The following is an 18,870-nucleotide window of genomic DNA, read 5'->3' as shown; positions in this document are numbered from 1 at the left end:
GTCTGGGAATTCATGGCCTACCAGCCAGATGTGCGTGCATCTGCAATGTGTTAGTGTCAGGATGTTCCAGCCAGCAGGATGCACTGGGCAGGGCAGGATGGCTGTCCTGTCTGATGAGCTGGGCATCCCTCTGTGAAGGAGCATCTGGGGAGGTCCTGTCAGTGAGTTGGAGCAGCACCTGGGGAAAGTTAATGAGCCCATGCTGACTGACTGCAAGCTCTACTGCTGGCGTGAGGTTCAGTTTGTCAGGTTTTGTAGGCATTCATTACCTGCTCTTTGGTTCGCTGTACTGGTGTTAAGAAGCACTGTTGTCCTGTTGTGATACTACAGTGTAATCATCTACAGAACTCTGTGTAACAGGTTTATTTTTGTTAGCCATGTTAGAGAACTTTTCTTGTAATGCAGACCTCTGTTATTAAAAGACATGTTTTTAACCTGCAAATCATTGTAATAATGGAATTTACTTTTGGATGACACTTAAAGATGACAATTATTCATCTCAAAGCTCATATCCAGAATTTTTCCTCTAGACTTATTTCAATGTAGCACTGGTTGGGAGCATTTCCTGAGGAAGTCTTATGTTCCTAGCACATTTATGGATTTTTGGCAATCTTTCTTTTTCAATATGGTTTGCAATCAGACATGCAATTCTGACTCTTAGGGTCAGGGTGCTGTTCTGTGGAACACTGGAATTAAAAGTGTGTGTGTTCCCAGTTTAACAGGTGTTGGAAAGAGTGGTTCTCTTGGTGTGTGTTTGAATCAACTGCTACTTGTCCTCTTAATGCTGGTTCTGTTAACAGCATGTATTCAGGTACATAAATCAGAATTAATTTTCATGTGGATTAACAAAGTTCCTGTGCATAACTGCACTTTCTCAGGATTCAACTGCTCTTAATTTGAATTGACCTTAAAACTCAGAAGTAAATCAAGGTATACTGAATTAATTCTGAAAAAAAGGTTTAATGACATTTAACTAATATAGTGAAAGCTCACCTTAGAGCCTAAAGATTGAGCTGGAAGAGTACGTGTACCAAGCCCATACTATGTTCTTATTCATTGCCACCAGAGAGATTAGTTTTTAGAAATCCTTATAATTAATACTTTTTTTAATCCTATTGTACTCTCATATTGTAACAAGATGCACGCTTAACACATCTAATTCACAACAGTTTTGGAGGCCAGGTGGTTGTAAGACCTGAACACTGACTAAACAACAATTTTCCTTTTACTTTATCTAAATGTTAACAGTTCTAGTGTCCTTCTTAGTCACTTACCTTCAAGAGAATGGGCATTTCTCCCTTGCTTGTTAAATGCATGGTGCTTTCTGCTACAAGCGGTGTTGACTTGACTTCAGAACAAAGGCTTTCCTAATTTAGCATCCAGCTTTTTGCCATTATAAAAGTAAATATGTAAAGAGGCTTTAAGGAAAAAGGTTGGATTGTATGGTTCAGTCTTATTCAGAGGGATCTTTCAATCATTTTCCAAAACCTGTTACTTATTCTCATTCTGGGCAGTTTTCTTGGAGTTTCTTGGGTAGAAAATAAAAATTGTATTGAAAACCTCTTTTTATGCTTTGGAGCTCTGAGATTAGAAACAGTGAGTCTAAATCAGATATTACTGAGACCCATGTGAAACATGGCTGGAGTGCATGGAATAAGAAAGAAGGCAGTGGGGTATTCCATGGAGAGGCTGCAAGGTCATGGAGTGTGGCCTCTTCTTTCCCTATCTTGTTTCCTTTTCTGTTTTGGATGATGGAACTTTTCTCTTTCAATTTTTTCCTGTTTTTTCTTTTCTTTCACTAGTTAATGCCTGGCCACAACATCTGTACTGTGTACTGCTGCTGCTACACAAAGAGAGGTTCTAGGCTTTGCTGAAGGAAGATGGCTTTCTGGACACAGCTGGGATTGCTGCTATGGAAGAACTTTACCTACAGAAGAAGACAGACTGTAAGTATTAGCCCAAGGGTGTTTTGAGATCTTAAGGCACAGTCTTGTAGCTTACCAGACTATACAGCTTCTCAAGAAAAAGAGAAACATCCTGTATCTTACTTAATGTTCCTCCTCTAGTGATCCCTGGCTGAGCAACTGGTCTGGCTTTGGAAAGACCCTATTCAAACTGGAGAGGGTGGTGGGTGGACAGAAACCAGAGGGCTTAAAGGTGCTCAAGACTTCTGTCCTGAATTCTAATGTGAGAGAGTGTTGGAGTACTGCAACACTGGTGTCAGATCAGGCAGAGAGGGTGCATGACTGCTGTGTGCAGCAACGAAGATATGAAATGAAAACCCATTCTGCAACTGGCTCTGTTCTGTGGGTGGGGCATTGCCAGGCTGCAGGGATGTGCCCATGAGTCTAAAACCTTTTTGGATGTTGCAAGCTGCAGCAATGGCGACAAAATCCTAACACTTCCTAATGGTGGAAGTAGCAGAAGCAGTAACAGACATCTCCAGTCACTTTAATCACTGAGAGAATTCCAAACCTGCCATGTAACTTCACAACAGAACATACAGATTAAGTGGCTGGCATGAAGCATGTTCCTGTATCAGCATGAGGATAAACCCAGGCAACTGATGTTCTTCTGCCAGGGTGTGTTCTGAGTGGCTGAAGTGCTGTCCTCACCGTCTGTTAACAGTGTGGAAATTTACCTGTTAAGAATAGTCAATACATAAGAAGAGTTTGTGGTGAAAAAGGCACAGGAGTGTGGATCCAGTATGGTGTTCTTAAAATTCTTTTGGCTTTAGATTGAGACTTCATAGGATGCTATACTTTTTGCAAATAGCTAAAAGTCTGAGAAAGCATGGTATTGAACCTCTAGGGATTTAGGGAATACCTGTGTTGGACAAGGGCATGATTTGTGCGACAGGCTTGTTCAGAGGATCTGGCATGTTCGATCTGACCTTGAGGATGTATCAGTAGGGAATGTGAAAGGAACACGAGTTACTGAAGTGGTGAGTGGAAAGTGGTCTCTGATAAGCTTTCTGAACCCTGCAAATGTCAGGATACTTGCCAGCTGGTTGGGTTGGTTGTTTTAGAAACTCAATGTCACAAGGGAGGAAAGGCTATCATATTTACCACTGGTAATGGTCACAGTCCCTGAAGTCTTCACTCAGGTGTCCGAGACCTGTTTTTATAGGACTGGGGTCCAGTGAATTCAGAGCTGGAATTAGTCCATTCTTTAGTAAAACAGACAAAAGGGGCTCATGGCCTCTTTGTGTTTTCTTGTATGTAAACAAATCTGCCAATGATGACAAAGTTTTTGTTCTGCGTGTTTTTGACTTTCATGGATCTTGATCTCCCAGGACAGGACTGCCCACCAGAGAAGTCATGGACTGTGTCAACTGCACAGAGTGAGGCTGTCTGCTCTCTGGATGTGGGTTACATCTGGGTCTTGTGAACAGCCTCATAGTTTAGAAAAATGAAGCTGGGAAAGTAGTCTCCAAACTGGCTGTGACTCCTTAAGGTTGGCTCTTCTCTGCTATTGCCCTCGTAGCCTAGGCCCTAAGAGCTAAAAAACTCTTCCTACCTTGCTACTGGAGGTCTAACTTTTGCCTATTACCAGACTGCCTTTGGAAAGTAGGGGAATTCTAGAATGTGGGATTTTCTAGAGTGATGTTTAAATTAGGTGAACCAGGAGGCTATTTCAGAGGAGCTGAATTTTACACTGAGAATGATTGCTTGGTATTTTTTTGGCAGCATCTTCTGAAAGTAATATAATCATAGAGTCATTAAGTTTGGAAAAGACCTTCAAGATCATCAAATCCAGCCTGTGAGCACCACCATGCCAACTAAATTCTAGCACTAAGTGCCATGTCCAATCATTTTTTAACATTTCCAGGGACAGCAGCTCTACCAGCTCCCTGGGCAAGCTCTCCCAATGCCTGACCACCCTTGCAGTGAAACTTCCTGATGTCAGGCCTGACCCCTGACACAGCTAAAGGCTGTGTCCTCTGGTCCTGTCACTAGTCCCCTGGGAGAAGAGAACACCTCCCATCTTGCTATAACCTCATTTCAGGTAGTTGTAAAGAGTGTTTCTCCAGGCTGAACAACCCCAGTATTGCATCAGGTGTGAAAAGGTCTAAGTTTAGCATGTGTGTCATGTCAAGGTAACTGTGGGCTTACTGGGCAGCAGAGGTGCATTCATATCTTTTGGTGGTGTCAGAGAAGTGCAGTAGGGTAACTGCTTCTGATCCATTCCTTGGTACCTTCTGGCAGCTACTGTACTGGTTTCTCATCAAGTACCTCAAAGGGCATGGAACTGCTGATAATCTCTATTCCACACTTATTGTTAGTCAATTCATAACGAAGGCCTGAGATGTGGCTTGTTTTTGTGGGGCTTCTCAGTTATGCAGAAATTTTCTCATTAATGGTTCTCTTTTGGGACTTACCTGAAGATTTCAGGAGCAGAAGCCCACTAAACAGGGAATGGCAGAGAAGAAGCAGAACATCTCCTCTCACCACGCTGTTATCATGGCTGCACAGTGCTTTATCTCTTTGCTTTCCTGTGTCCTTGAGTTGGGTTGTGCTGATGAAGGCTCTCTCACAGTTTGTACTAACTGAAAGTGTAGCAGAGAAATAGTTTGATCCTTACCCTCCTCACAAAAAAAATGTGGGCTAGCCTTGGCTTCCCACTGAACCGTCTCATTGGCTGCTGTGAGTTTGGGCTGCATTGCGAAAGCTGGGTTCAAAGCTCACCCTGATGTGTGCAGTTCAAGTGTTACTTTGTACTGGATAATATCCAGCAGCACTGGAGTGGGGGGAAGGAGCTCACACGGGGAGAGTGGAAAGAAAAATCATGTTCAGGGGTCACTGTGTAAAGACATTTCTCTCCCTGCTTTCTTGCAAATGAAGAGACACCTCAAACTTGCATAGGGAGGCTGGTCAGCTTCTGGTAGCTCCCTGCATTGAAACTGGACCATAAAGGTAGGAAGGGGAGTTGGCAGTGGGATGAGGTGATAGTCTGCTTAGTTCTTGCTCAACAGATTTCCTGTTGACACAATGTAGAGCTCAGTGTTTAATGGCATCCTGAATCAGGCAACTGGTATAAATTTGGCATGCTTTAGGGATTAACCTTGGTAAAATAAGGACAAATTTGTTCTTAGCTGAATTCACCTGCTGTGTGCAAATGAGATGTTCTTTCAACTCCAAATGGAGTAGAGATAGGTGAGGGGTTGGGTGGGTGCTTGAAGATTCATCTAATTATTTACCAGGTTGATCACACAAAAGTAGTATAGGAGACTTAATTTTTCAGTATCTACTTAGAGTGAATCTCATTGAGACGTGTTCCCTTTTAGTGTCTTTGTCCTTGTCTGGAAAGGTCACAGTGGATGAAAAGTGCTGTCACAGCAGGGTCAGGAAGCAGTAGAGGAAGGAACCTGCTGACCTTTAGGAGCAAAGGAAGATAACTCAGTTTTTGTTGAACAGCACAAGAGGCTTTGCTGAAGAGTCTTTACTGACCTGTTCCTGACATGCTGATCTTGTCCCTGTGCAAGCCTCTGGTGCAGCAGTTGCCAGCTGTCTCTCATAGTGTTGTATTTTGGTGCCTGCTATGATGCCTGCCTTCAGCTGTAAAGGTGCAACTTGGTCAGTCTGAGCTGTATCCCTCCTTTCTCTATCCTCTCTGAGCCTGTTGCTGTGCCAGGTTAGGTGTATTGTGCATGCAGGCCTGTTCCCCCTTCAGCAACAGGGCTGCTTGGGCGCTGCTGTCCACCCCAATGTGTTGTGACTGAGGTTGCTATTTCTCTGAGCAAGCCAGGGTTTGAGCTCAAGGGCCATTTTCTCTTTGGTTCTGTAGCAGCTGCAGGGTTGTGAGAGGCTATCTGTCCACACTGGTCATCCCAGGAAGCTTCCAAAAGCCCAAGTGACCCTGCTTTCCCCAAACAGTGTAGCAGCAGTTGTACCAGGGTGGCAGAGGGCTGTGACCTGTGCTAGAGCATGACCACTGATACTGGAAGATGGCATGGACTTGTCCTGGTTTCATAGCCAGTTTTATGTCAAGAGGAGGAAAAGTCCTGTGCCATCCTGGCAGCAGCTATAAGAGTATTCTGGAAACAGAAGCAGACTTGTTGTCTGTGTCCTAGGTCTAAACATCTTTGATCTCGGGAGCCAGAGCACTGTTTAATGCAGATGAAAGTAGGCTGTCATTGTTAGTGGCTGAAGTGTGTGCTGCCACTACGTTGCTTATTGTAGTAAGAGACCAAAGGCACTGAGGCATCTTCCTGGCACCTCTGTTAGTGTGGTCTCAGTGGAGTTTCTTACCCAGTTGTTGTACAGTGTGTGCACAGCAATAACAGATGACCGAATATTCTGAGTTGGAAGACACACACAAGGATTATCAAGCTCAGCTCCTAAGAGAATGGTCCATATGGGGGTTATGTTGGCAGCCCTAGTGTTGTTAGCACCATGCTCTAACCCACTGAGATAATCTCAGGATCCAATGGGTAATAGTATCCAAAAATTATCTTTCAGAGACTGGCCTTGTTACCAGGAGTGCCTGGGAGACTGATGCTCAATTTTTATGCCTTTTAAATAGGGGTGCTCTTAGCTGTTTGATGTCACCTACAACGGGTATCTGTGAAAAGCCATCCTACATAATTTCCTCTGCTGGATCAAACGGCCTTTGTTTTAATGCCCTGTTTTTACAGTGTGAGCTTCTTTTGAGGTACAGTAGTTACCTAGAAGTCTCTCACCTCAAAGTTTACATGGAGTGCCTTAATGCTGAGTCTAAAGAGTCCAGTTTTAGCTGTTACTGATGGAACATGGAAAAATGTGTTTGAGTTGGTATTCTGCCTCCCTCTGGGTTGCAGGTCTTACCTTTTGTCTTTTAAAGCGAATGATGTTGACCTCTTCTTAGAAAAGACTGAGATTTTCAGGAAAGAAGTGAAAAATATTTGTCTTCATTCAACCAAGAAGACACTCTGTTCTGCTAGTAATAGATGATAAACATAAGAAGTAGCAGCATAAGAAGCTTTCAGGTTTTCCTTGTGTCATAGCTGACTGAAAAATACATGCTTGGGCAGTCTTTCTGGAGTGGGAAATTAGGGGTGTGGCTAGTGAAGGTCAAGTCTGGGAAACTTCAGCTAGTGTCTCAGAAGTTCTAGGCTGGAGAGTTGCTTTGACCACATGCTTCTGTGGGATGTGACACATCTCAATTAATTTTTCTGCACTTGAGTTCTGTGTCTAAGAAATCTGTGTATTTAATAGCAGGCCCTTTCTTCTTGTCTCATCCCTCTAAATAATTGAGTTATTTATTTACCTGATACTCACTGCCTTTCTGTAGATGACCTGCACCAGTGGGTGCTGCCTGCCTTCAGGAAAAAACATAAATTGGAAGAAAACAGAAACTAGATATGAGCTTAATCTTAATCAGCTCTGCCTTCTAGAAACCGATACATTTCTGCAGTACTGAAAGAGTTGGTATAGCATGCATCAGCACTTTTTCCATGCCTGGTGTGTTAGGGTAGAAGCTTAATGGTCTCCTGTGTGAGTGGGATATAAGTACCCCACTACCTCAAAATATGGGATAAAAAAATCAACTCATTGCCAGAAAGAATCATTGGGAGGTTACTTTCAGTCGGGGGACAGAAAACTATAAGAAGAAGCCAAAAATAGCCCTTAAGAACATCCATTTTAGTTTAATAACTGGCACATATAAATGAGAAAAAATTGTAATTCTTTGCAGATTATCCTCTGAATTTGGAGGAACAAACTTCTTGATCCTGGAATGTGTAGGCAAAGCAAAGTGAGACAGCGCTTACAAAACTGTTTTGACTTACAAGTGGATTGTCCTAGAACTTCTGCTCTGACCTTTATTTTGAATATGACGTCTTAATACTTTGTCTTTATTCTTTCCAGTTCCAGCTGCTGATCGAAGTTGCCTGGCCTCTGTTTATCTTCTTCATCCTGATCTCTGTAAGACTTTCATATCCGCCCTATGAGCAGCATGAATGTAAGTACCAAACACAGCAGCTGCACCCAGAATGCTTGTTGTTCCATGGTTAGAATTTAATAATGGGGCCGGCAAGATGCAAAGAGCAGTGGTTCCCTACTTCAGTCAGAAGTCTACAGGAGGGCTTAGTAGCTCCTTTGCTTCCACCTTCAGAACTGCAGTTAATTGGTGATGTTGCTCCAGGACTGTACGTTGCTGCTCTTTTTCTTGGTGACTCTCATTTTGTGTTTATATTACCTGAAAATTTGCTGTACAACTCTGACATATCTGTGAAACCTGCATGGAACCCCAATCTTATTTTTCTTTTTTGATCTGTGTGTGACTTAGCATAAAAGAATGCAGTGTTCAGATCTCTAAGAAAGCAATCTTGTTTCTAGGTAATAAAGTGCATTAATGTATCACATTGAGGATTCCATTCCTTCAAACGATTACAGTGTCAGCTCTGCTTTTAGTAGATTAAGCAGTCATACACTACAGACACAAACAATTCTAGCTTTCTCTTTGGACACTAAATGGGCACATTTCTGCTTTTCTTTCAAAGAAATCTTGTTATTTATAAATTCCTATCTATGGGCCTCTTTGGTTGCCATTTGGTTTAGGAAGCATGACTTGCTTATTAACAACATTATGTCGTTTTACTGTGTTTGGTGACAGTTTCATACTGCAATTAACTGATTGTGGAAGAACTGTGTTTATCTTTCCTTAGCCTGATTACTGCAAGATATGGTTAAGGGTCAGCAAAACATGTTTCTGAAGGGCCCACTGAAGTGTTTCTTTCTTAAAATGAGGAAAGAACTCCCTGTCTTTGCAGTAACTGGGGCATTTTGTGCTGTTTGCTGGATGATCAAGCTGGTATCTTTTAAAGCTGAGGTGTTAGTGTTTGCAGTTTCCCATTACACTTTGGACTCTGCTGATCCCATGTACTGCCTAACTTGCTTTTTTTCAGCACTCGACAGCATAGTTGAAGCTTCTCTAAGTTAAATCTCATACTTTACATGGAATTTGAACTGCCTCTTCTGACTGAATGTTACGGTGGCATTAGGAGAGATACGTGTAATGTAGACGTGAAACTGAGGAGAAGCAATAAGCAGTCTACTCAGCTTTTATAAATAACTAGCAACCTCAGTGGTAATTAATTTCAGTTATGGAAGGGCTGCATATGAACTGAAACGTAGCAAGACCTGTGATTTTGTACAGCTTGGATTGATCTTGCTGGTCAGTAGCCTTCTTGTAAAACATTTGCTCTGGCAACAAAGTGTTACAAGCATAATTTTGAGGCTTTCACCTGCAGTCCTTTTCCCTTCCCATTTAGGTTGACTGTTACTGCTCTGCCCGCATTCTTACATTATTCTTAGTAGTTATAGAGCACAGGGCATCTGGTAACTTTTAATTCACCTCTATAGTTATTTCTTCTGTGTTTTTTGAAGAACATCTGGGAATAGGTTTCTAAATTGTGTTGTCTGGGTTGGTTTCACTGAACGTTCACTTTATGCTGACAGATGTGAATGTATTGTGAAGTGAAGCCATTTTTGCTGAACTGTGAGCAGAGATAGAAAGAAAGAAGGCTTCTGGGTTGATTGTGAGCTCTTTGGCAGCCCTGAGGATGCCTTAAGGGAAATGGGATTTTCATCTGTAGTGGCAGTGTCGTATGCTGTTGTGAAATCACTTGTAGGTAGTGCCTGGTGATAGCAGCGACTGGTGTGTGCAAGTGCTTTGCAGCCTCCACATACCCTCAGTATTTTAATGGTAGTGTTTTCCAACAAACAAGTAAAATTCACAGTTTTCTTGCCTTGTTTAAGAATAACCAAGGATTGGGCAGTTGTCAGGTTCCTTGTTTCCAATGGCTTAGATTTGTGTGAGGAAGTTATCTCTTAAAATGTGGAGGAATTATTAACTTTGAAGTTATAATTAATGTGGCTTCCACTAGACCAGTGAGAGAAAATATATTAGATTGCTATTGGGCCAATGTGCTGTCATGTCATTTAAAACATTTCTTTCCTGTTCCTGTGACCCTTCAAGTTATTCAAAATGCACTTTTTTGGCAGTGGGAGGGAGAGACTCTGACAAGATGTTACTAATCTCTTCTGTAAAGCTAGATGTTTGCAGGAATGAAAGGCATGGAGGGCAGAGAAGTGATTCTCTGGGGAACTTTACAAGAAGAATCTAGAAGTCTTAGCATTTTTCTTCCTTCTCCCTCCCCTCCTTCTCCCCAAACCCCTCAGCCAAGAGCAAAAAAGCAAAATGAAACAGAAGTCAGGCCGACAGGTAGCTCTTCTCAATAGCTCTTCTCTTTTAGACAGAGGATTTAGGAGCAAGAGTTCCCTTGGTGCTGGGAACAACAAACCTTAATTTCTTTAACCTTTCTCCTGCACAGAGTCTTTGGCTTTCTCCAGGGAGGGCTGATAAGATTCCCATCTTCCTTCAGCCACCCATATTAATCAGCCTTGCTGTAATTAAAGCTTTGATACTACTTCTTTCTTGGGCTTTGGTACTTCCACTAGGGTTGTGAAGGTAGGGAGCCAGCTCCCTGAGTGTTTTAGGCATGTTGGGAGGACAAGGTGGGCACCAGAGGGGAGGGGGTGGATGTCTGATCCTCAAAGTCTTGAGCTTTATGAAAATGATGAAGGGGCATAACCTTCCTTCAGGATCCCTTCCCTAGTGTGGGGTGAGGAAGCAAGCTTATTACAAAAAGCAGCCTAACAGCTTATGTAAGGTCTGGGATTATACAAGGGAGGCTTTTCCTCCCAAATCATTGTGGTTCACAAGTATGCAAGTGGCATACTGGTGGAGATCTGCCATGAGTAGTTTGTTTCTGCTTTGTTCATAAACAGGATGTAAACTCTGGCCTACAACTTTGCTAGTTCTTTAGTGGAAAGGTTTAGACTCCAGCAGAAAGATTTGAAAGAGCAGTGTGGAGAGTCTAGTACAAGCTCAGTCCCTCTTAGTGTTGGCCATTCAGTTCTTTCATAGGCACTTTGGGGCAATAACCCGTGCAGGGGTTAGCACTGCTCTTCAAATGCAATGCTGTGTAGTACAGGCTTGTATCATGTTTATCTCCTAACTCCTGTGTTTCTGTTCTAGGTCACTTTCCAAATAAAGCTATGCCTTCGGCAGGAACCTTGCCATGGATACAGGGGATCATCTGCAATGCCAACAACCCATGTTTCCGCTACCCAACTCCAGGGGAATCCCCTGGTATTGTTGGAAACTTCAATGCCTCGATGTGAGTCTGTCCGCTTTTGCCTCATCTCTGTTCTTGGGGAAACATGGGGGAATGGTGTATTTGGAAGTCACCTACCAGTTGTGATATCTTACACTTTGTGAGGGTTTTGCAGTTTCTACCACCTCTGAAGTACCAGGTTTGTCAGTTACCAAGTTCATGGAGGAAACTGACAACTGGTAGGTGTGCAGAATTCCCAAGTCTGAGCACCTGAAGCTCTTGGTGAAAAGCTTTGCATGGGTAAGGATTGAGTCCGTTTTCTTAGCTGGGCTCAGAATTTGACCCATAAAAAGCAAGGCTTTTTAAGATTCCCTTTTTTCAGAGCATCTTGTTCCCTGATTAATGAACCTCTGAACAGCATAGAGTGAGAGGCAGTTGAACAGGTTTTGGGAGTACTCCTTGATGTTTATTACTTACAACTGGCTAACATGATGCAGAAAGCACAGTTCATGGCCAGCTTACCTATACCTTGCCTTACTTACTACATGCATGGTGTCATAAAAAGCAGGCTTAATGCAGAGTATAATACATCTACAACTTGGAGAAGCATTTGAAAGGAGAAAGGATTTTCTTAAATTATTGTGCTTCTAAGAAGCAGCAATTTATAGGTAGCAGGAAGCTCTGTCCTAAAAATGCTTTCAAATGTATGATGTTCATATTGTAGTTTAGATTGACCTTGCATTAGCAGACATCTTTTATTAGGCTCCTTGGATTGTCACATTGAGAAAAGAGCTTTTTGTGCTGGAGTGACATAACTAAAGGGGATTAAAGTTGGAATCAGTGTATAAAACTGTATCTGTGAGTGGTGGCTCATGGAGCTGATGACTGCTGGTTGTTTTTCTGTTTTCCCACAGCGTTTCCCGCCTGTTCTCGGATGCCAGGAGGTTACTGTTGTACAGCCAACAGGACACGAGTATAAAGGATGTCCAGAAGGTCCTGGGAACACTACGCAAGTTGGGAAATTCCTCTGGCCTAGGTAACAGCCCAGTAGAAAGAGACAATATCTGGTATTTCTGTCCTGGTTAATTCCATGTGTATGTAAATTTCAGGAATGTGCCATAATGTGAATGTGCACGATTATAACGTAGAGCTTACCAAACCTTTTCCAATCCTGCAGAAGTACCTTAAGCCTTTCCTGTGTCAGAGCTTTGTGTGGCCTTTAATTTATTTGGTGGAATAAAAAAGGTGTGGTGTGTAATGCAAGAACAGCAGTTGTTTTTTTGTGAAAGTATAATCCTGGGTGCACTGAAATTATTTCAAGTGCTTGTGTTCTCAGAGGAGTCGAAGTAGTGTGTCTTTTTGGAAAGCACTAGTTATTTTGATATTTTGTGAAGCAGTGAATGCAATGTAGCTAGAGTTTGGTGTTCTAGCCCCTGACCTCCAAAGGAAAGTGTGCTGGAAGAACACAGATGGGGAAAAGCTGATGCTGGCCTCCAGTTTACAAAGTCAAAGCTGGTTATTATCTGACAATGAAACATCCCTATTCCTTCTTGTGTTTGGTTTTGGAGGTTGTTTTTTCTTTTTTTTTATTCCTATGTGACTGTTTGATATTGATATTGTCTGGCAGGATTTTGAATGGCAGGATACAAAAGAAAACTGTCTGGTGGGCTTTCATATCACTATTTCCTATGAAAAATTAGAATCCTCCCGTTTTTAGCTCATGTGAGAAGATGGTGTGCCTTCCTCTCCTGTGCACATGAGTGACTGGTATGAGATCACATGGGAAGCTTGCAGCAGAGCTGGGACATGAAAGAGCTCTGTCCAGTCTCAAGAAACGTGGTCGATCTCTTGCTATTGCCCATTGTCTCTGGCGTAGCACTTTGTAAAAGTGTTTTGGTGTATTCTTCCCTGAAAGATTATCTATCTTGGCTGCTGTGTTAGTGTGGCATGTTTGTAGTGGAAGTGATAGGAAGTGATGGTTTAGAGAGCAGGGAAATAGAAAAGGGAGCACAGCCATTGAGAGTCTTCACCTACAGCCTTTATGCAGCATGTATAGCTCTTTGAACATGGGTGGTATTTTAGTGTTTTGTGAAAGTTGTCATCGGTTTCATAGCAATAGTTCTTCTTAGCTCTCATTTGAGGATGGCTCAGGCAGGCTGCAGGAAGAAAAATACCTGACTTGGTATGATGTGAGTAGTGTCACAGTCTGATGTGAGCACACATAAAGCAGAGATGGTGGTTTTACATTCTTTTCTGTGTTGCTCAGTACATTGCAGGTCACCTTGGAATAATCTGTACTGTTAGTGACAGTTTGGCAGGTATGTGCTGAAGTGTTAGTCATGAAGTGTTTAGTAGTCCCCTAGGAAATCTGTAACAATATTTGTAAAGACTTGGCTGTGCAAGGTATTTGTCTTGGATATTTACCCCCTTCTCTCCCCTTCAGGGTTGTGCAGAATTCTGATGTGATCAGATCTGCATATGATACTGTGGTCTACTGAATCTTAGCATTAGTTGACAGTTATGTATAAAGGACATTCCTCCTTGCTGAGGAACTCAGTATCCATCCCACCAGTGCCTCTCTTTACTCAGAGAACTGGTGAGTGACATCCTCATGCTTTTACCTAAATATGCAGCTGCTTCAGAGGGGAGAGGATGCAGAGCAAGCCCTTTGTGCAGAGATGGACGCATAATGAACATAGCTGAAATTAGTTAAGATGACTATTTCCCAAGGAGAAGTTTAATATTGTTTCCATGGATATCTTCAGTTGTTTAGTTTGATTTGCTGGGAACAAGCTCTCTCCATCAGAATGACAGATGTAATTGTTACTGGTTTCCACTTCTAATAGTAGTATTTTTAGTAATACTACTTTTACACTTCTATTGGCAAGTTTACTCTTCCAAAGAGAGTAGATCCTGGTCCTGGTGTGGTGTTTCATATTGAGACATGCAGTGAATGTCAGACATGGACATTTACAAGAACACTTATCAAAGCCATAAGCTGAAGCTCTTGCTGCTGGGAAGGTCTGAGGGGGAGGATTGATTCCAAAAAGAATTTTGCATGTGGAGTATTATACAAGTTGAAAGTCAGAAGGCTCATGTTTCTCTCTACTGTAAAGACTAGTGGACTGACTGTAAAGCAAGTCTCAGACCCAGTCATCACAGATTATATTTCCATAATAAAATAATTCAAATGTGTAATCAAAAATCAAGCCTCTGTGTCACGAGAATAACAGAATGGTCATTGTTGATAAGGCTTTTCAAGAACAAAGCCTGTTTGTCTTTCTCATGCTCATTTACAGAGCCATCCAGCTTGGTGGACCCTGCTGCCCACTCCTTGGCTGTGTGATTCATTCTCCGACAACTTGCATGAAGCAACATCCTCTAATCTTAGAAGCACTCATGTATTTATACTTAGCAGTGCTTAGGTTCCTGTGCAAGGAAGCTCAGCTCTCAGTTGCTGTTTATGATGAGGTGGGAGAGATGCAAATCTTCTTCACTCTGGGGCATTTCTTCCAGTGACTCTGGGAACCTAAGGGAACAGTAGGAGTGGATGTCAGATGTAAATGCACCACCCAGCCTGAAAGCACTGACTTTATACATGGTTCCCCCCGTAGCAGGAGGGCTAATTATCGATAAGCTAATGATTGAAAACTTTGTCATATCCTGTGTGTTTTAGCTCTGGCCTGGACCTGAAGCCATGTGAATTGGTGGTGCAGACAGGTGGAACAGACTGTATGCTCCTTGGTGTGTGGCATGACTCTGTTGGAGTTTCTGCAGCTCCTTTCTCCCCTCACAAACTCTTCCCACTACTGCCTGATGATTTTGAAACAGGCTTCCAGGAGTTGATCTCTCATTGCTAGGATGCAAATTGGAGCTAGTGCTAGTCATGCAGAGCATTCATATCTGTATCTGGCTTCTGATGTCTGAATTTGTTCAGAGAGCATTTGCTGAAGTCCTTTCACTTGAACCTTCTTTAAAACAACCCTCACAAACTAATGTTCAAGGTGTGACTCTTAGTCATCTGATCTGAAGTTAGGCATGAGCTGAACCTTTGGGATGAGAGACCTACTTAAGATGGCAGATTGCTCACGTTGCTTGCACAGGTATGTGCAGGTCAGAGTCTTCGGAAAAGACAAGGTAGGACATGAAGGTTTTGTTCAGGCCACAGTATTCACTCATTCCAACAGGTTTTGTATCTTAGGCACTCCCTAATAAGGAGGAGATATTTCCTCATAACAGGGTTGTTTGTGCAGGAGTTTCAGGAAGAGCAGCAGAGAAGAGCTCTCTGTTGGAAAGGAAGGTGCTATCAGTAGGGAACAGTCCAATGTTGCTTCATGTAGCACCTTTTTTGTCCAGGCTGGCAGGATGAAGTGCTAAGTGGTGGTGTGGCTAAGTAGAATTCAGCACATACAGCTGTCATGCTCTATGGGCATTGCTGCTGTGTGGCCACTTCCATCAAGTCCCAAGCAGTGAAATCTACGTGCAGGCACACACATATCATAACATGATCAATTTTGCAGGTAGGTGCCAGGTGCCCTTTCTGTTACACTTGTTACATCTCTGTCCAGCAATGTCACCAAGGTCTTTAGCACTCATGATAAGGCAGAGTGCAAATCAGTACAGAGAGTCAAAGACCTTGGTGACGGCACTTTCAAGAGTATTACAAGGCTGCTGGGATTGCCTGCTGCAGTAGATTTGGATTGCTGCATGCAAGCACTGAATTTGCAGCTGGCTTCAGTGCCATTTTATCAGGTTTGCAAGAAATAAGCTTTTCTTCCATTTGGAAAGATGGAGATACAGCTTACTATTGACTCTGAGGCACACTTCCTTTATTTCTTCCTTCTGTCTACAAGAGTCCAAAATACTTTGTTCTGCAGTGCCACAGGGTAATAAATTAACAGGTATAATTAAAGCCATCTTCTTTGGTTATTGCTAAAAGTTGCAGATATAATCCAGCCTGGCTGCATTGCACTTAGTTTTCAGTGATCCCAAAGGGCATGTTTCTATTTTTCTTGAAGCCAGCCCAACTAAACAAAAATGAAGCAATGAAATAGGCAGAGGGAAACAAACAGCGCCTAAAAAATTGCATCAGATCTTGGGCTATTATTCCACATGTGCCCTGTCTGTCCCAGTTGTTTGCTGTATTAGTATTGCTTGTGGTAAAAGAGAGAAATGTCAGCTGGGTGGCATTCTTTGCTGATGTTGCAGTGCTCTGCTGCACAGAGAGGTGTTAAGACTAAAGGAAGAGAGACAGGAGACAGCCTGTCTGGTCAGTGCTATTAATGCTTCTTTTTTTTGAACAGGTAAAGGATGGTAGAGGGCTTGGGCTGAAGAACAGCTTTTGGAGAGGTTTTCTGGTGCTTCTTGTGTATTACTGCATGATTACAGGGTGTTCAGGGAAACAGGATGCCATACATTATCTGCTAGGTGACATTAAGGTGATGGCTAACTCCCTCCTCAGTGTCTTGTCCCGAACAAAATTGAACCCACGCCCTCAAGCTAAACATTCAGATTGATTCTCATACCTGCCTATGCCTGCCTAATTAAACTGGTTTCCTCCCTGACTTCCTTTGGGAAGAATCCTAGAAGAACCAGCCAGGCTAGACTGAAGACTGGCAAGCCATATGTCCAGGTGGCCTTCACACCCAGAAACACCTGCTAACACCAACCATGGCAGGGTGGCATTCCTGTTGCTGCGCATACACACCTAGGTTCTCTGATAGTGTGCTCCACAGTGACATTCAGGTCCTTGCCTTTCCTTTAAGCCAGGGGGAAAGTGTTGCCAAAATGCTGCCCTGTGGTATCAGTAGCGAGGTCTTGATTTACTGGCGTATGTAGGAAGGCTACTTTACCTTTGTGTTTTCAGTACCAGTTACCTTGCACTAGCCCTCAGCAGAAGTCTCTAGGGCATTCCTGGCTGCTACTGCCTCCCAGCCCAAAGCATTTGTCCAGGAAGGGGAGTGTGGGACTATGTGATAACCACTGTGATTTCTGCTGTGGTCAGATGCAGCCTGTTACAATGAGCGAGTGGAAGAAGTGGCCAATACTGGGTACTTGGGGTGCACACGGATTGTGGTGTGCCATGGTGGTTGGGTAGGAGATTCAGGTACATGTGGCAGTTTTTCTGTGTTTGCCTAATTAATGTTTTTTCAAATCTCTGTGCCTGGTGAGCAGGCACAGACATGAATGTCCTTAGAGTTTATTTTTTTTAAGTTAATGGAAATTGTTTAGGCAACTGCAGGTCTTCTGGAAAAATATTTCCAGGACATTCTTTGAAGGGCACTTTAAGTTCCTTATTTCAGGTTGTGGACAAAGTCTCTCTGTGAATCCAGTGGGTCTGTTATTTTTTCTGTTCTCAACTGAAACTGGGAGGCTGATAGTCAAGAGATATGCAAAAGTAGAAAATACTTCTTATGGCAGTGTTGGTCCCAGGTTTTCATTAGGCAGTTAGGTATATAGCTTTAATTAGTTAGGTGGCATGATATTTGCATAATTCAGAAAATAGCATCCTGTAACTACAATATAACTAGATAAAGAATTATCACTTTCAATAGAGCCTGCTTCTGCTTTCCTTATTATTTGGAATCCAAGGATGTGATTAAACTAATTAAATTATCTTGATAGGGGTCCAGGTACAAAGGTCTGGGTCTGCTGTACTTTAAAATCTGCTTCCAGGAGAATCATCCTTGTTTTCAGTGGAACTGTTCATGAACAGTTGTTACTATGTGACTTTACTTGAGATGGGTAAACATATTAGCGTAATGTGTATTGCCGTAGTCTGATGCTTTAGTGTACTGGGCTTTAGTGGCTTCTTTTGGTCTAAACTTCCTTTGTACAGAGGCAGTTTCGAAGACAGAAGTTTAGGATTACGCCAGCTTGGATTCTGTGTAGATATGCATGGATGCGATAGAGCAAGACTGAAATCTCTTTGAATGGGGAATTGGAAACACATATGCAGTGTTATGTTAAATCTGGCCTTGCTGTAGTGTCTGAACTGTACTAGGTGACAGGAGCTTGATAAAAACATTTCTGAGAATCCTGTCGCAGAAGACTGTTTGAAGCCTGTTAAAAACACAAGGAAAATTTGCAAGCTTGTCAGCGTAAGGCTGCACTGGCAGTATGGTCACTTTAGAACCCGCTAACTTGATGGTGCCAGTTCATGGTCTGACTGCATGTTAGGGAGTCAACAGCACCCATAACTACAATTAGCAACAGAGCTATTCTGGTAGATGCAATTTCTTAATTTGTTTCACCTTTATCTTTCTCAACTTGTCTATATGATAAAGACACAATGATAAAATGAGAATTGCTTACTGTGCTTGTCAGTAATTAGTATTAGTGTGTGCTGCAGAGGTAGGGAGAGCTTTAAAAGTTCTGGGTGTTTTCTGTAGTCTTTAGCCTTGTCTGTCAACACTGACTTTTATTTTAAACCAGCAAATAAAGTGGAGAGGGTTAAGTGAGCAGTTAAGTCTCTCACACCTTGCTATTATCTCCCTCTTAGTATGTCGCTTTGTCAGTACAGCTTTAAATGTCAGGACTATTTTGGCAAAACTTACCCTGTTTTAGCTTCAATTTGCATTTATTTTCTGCTTTCCACTCTGGCAAATTCTGCATTTGTTTTCATTGACTTCTAATCACAGAATCTTAAGAAATTGGCTGATCTGTGGAAGGTTGCATTTGGTTTGTTTAAGCTACAGTCTGAGGTTGGTTTAGACAGCTGGATAGAGACTTTTCACATTGAGCTTAGTGTTAGTAGTCCCCTAGGAGAT

General features: G+C 42.5%; 1 protein-coding gene across 2 annotated transcripts in view; it reads left to right on the top strand.

Moving 5' to 3' along the window:
• ABCA1 (ATP binding cassette subfamily A member 1) overlaps positions 1–18,870 on the top strand; it is a 91,291-nt gene that overhangs the window by 13,472 nt on the left and 58,949 nt on the right. Inside the window, exons 2-5 of one of the 2 annotated variants that reach the window (XM_062513644.1) lie at positions 1,803–1,946; positions 7,848–7,941; positions 11,023–11,164; positions 12,016–12,137. In XM_062513644.1, coding sequence (XP_062369628.1) covers positions 1,881–1,946; positions 7,848–7,941; positions 11,023–11,164; positions 12,016–12,137 — 424 coding nt within the window. In that variant the 5' untranslated portion in view covers positions 1,803–1,880. Of the gene's footprint in view, positions 1–1,671; positions 1,947–7,847; positions 7,942–11,022; positions 11,165–12,015; positions 12,138–18,870 lie in introns of those variants that run through there. The other variant, XM_062513645.1, reaches the window with a different exon arrangement.

This window comes from Cinclus cinclus, chromosome Z, assembly GCF_963662255.1.
Source record: "Cinclus cinclus chromosome Z, bCinCin1.1, whole genome shotgun sequence".
In the NCBI taxonomy this organism is placed as follows: domain Eukaryota; kingdom Metazoa; phylum Chordata; class Aves; order Passeriformes; family Cinclidae; genus Cinclus; species Cinclus cinclus.
This window is presented reverse-complemented; position numbering and strand designations above follow the sequence as displayed.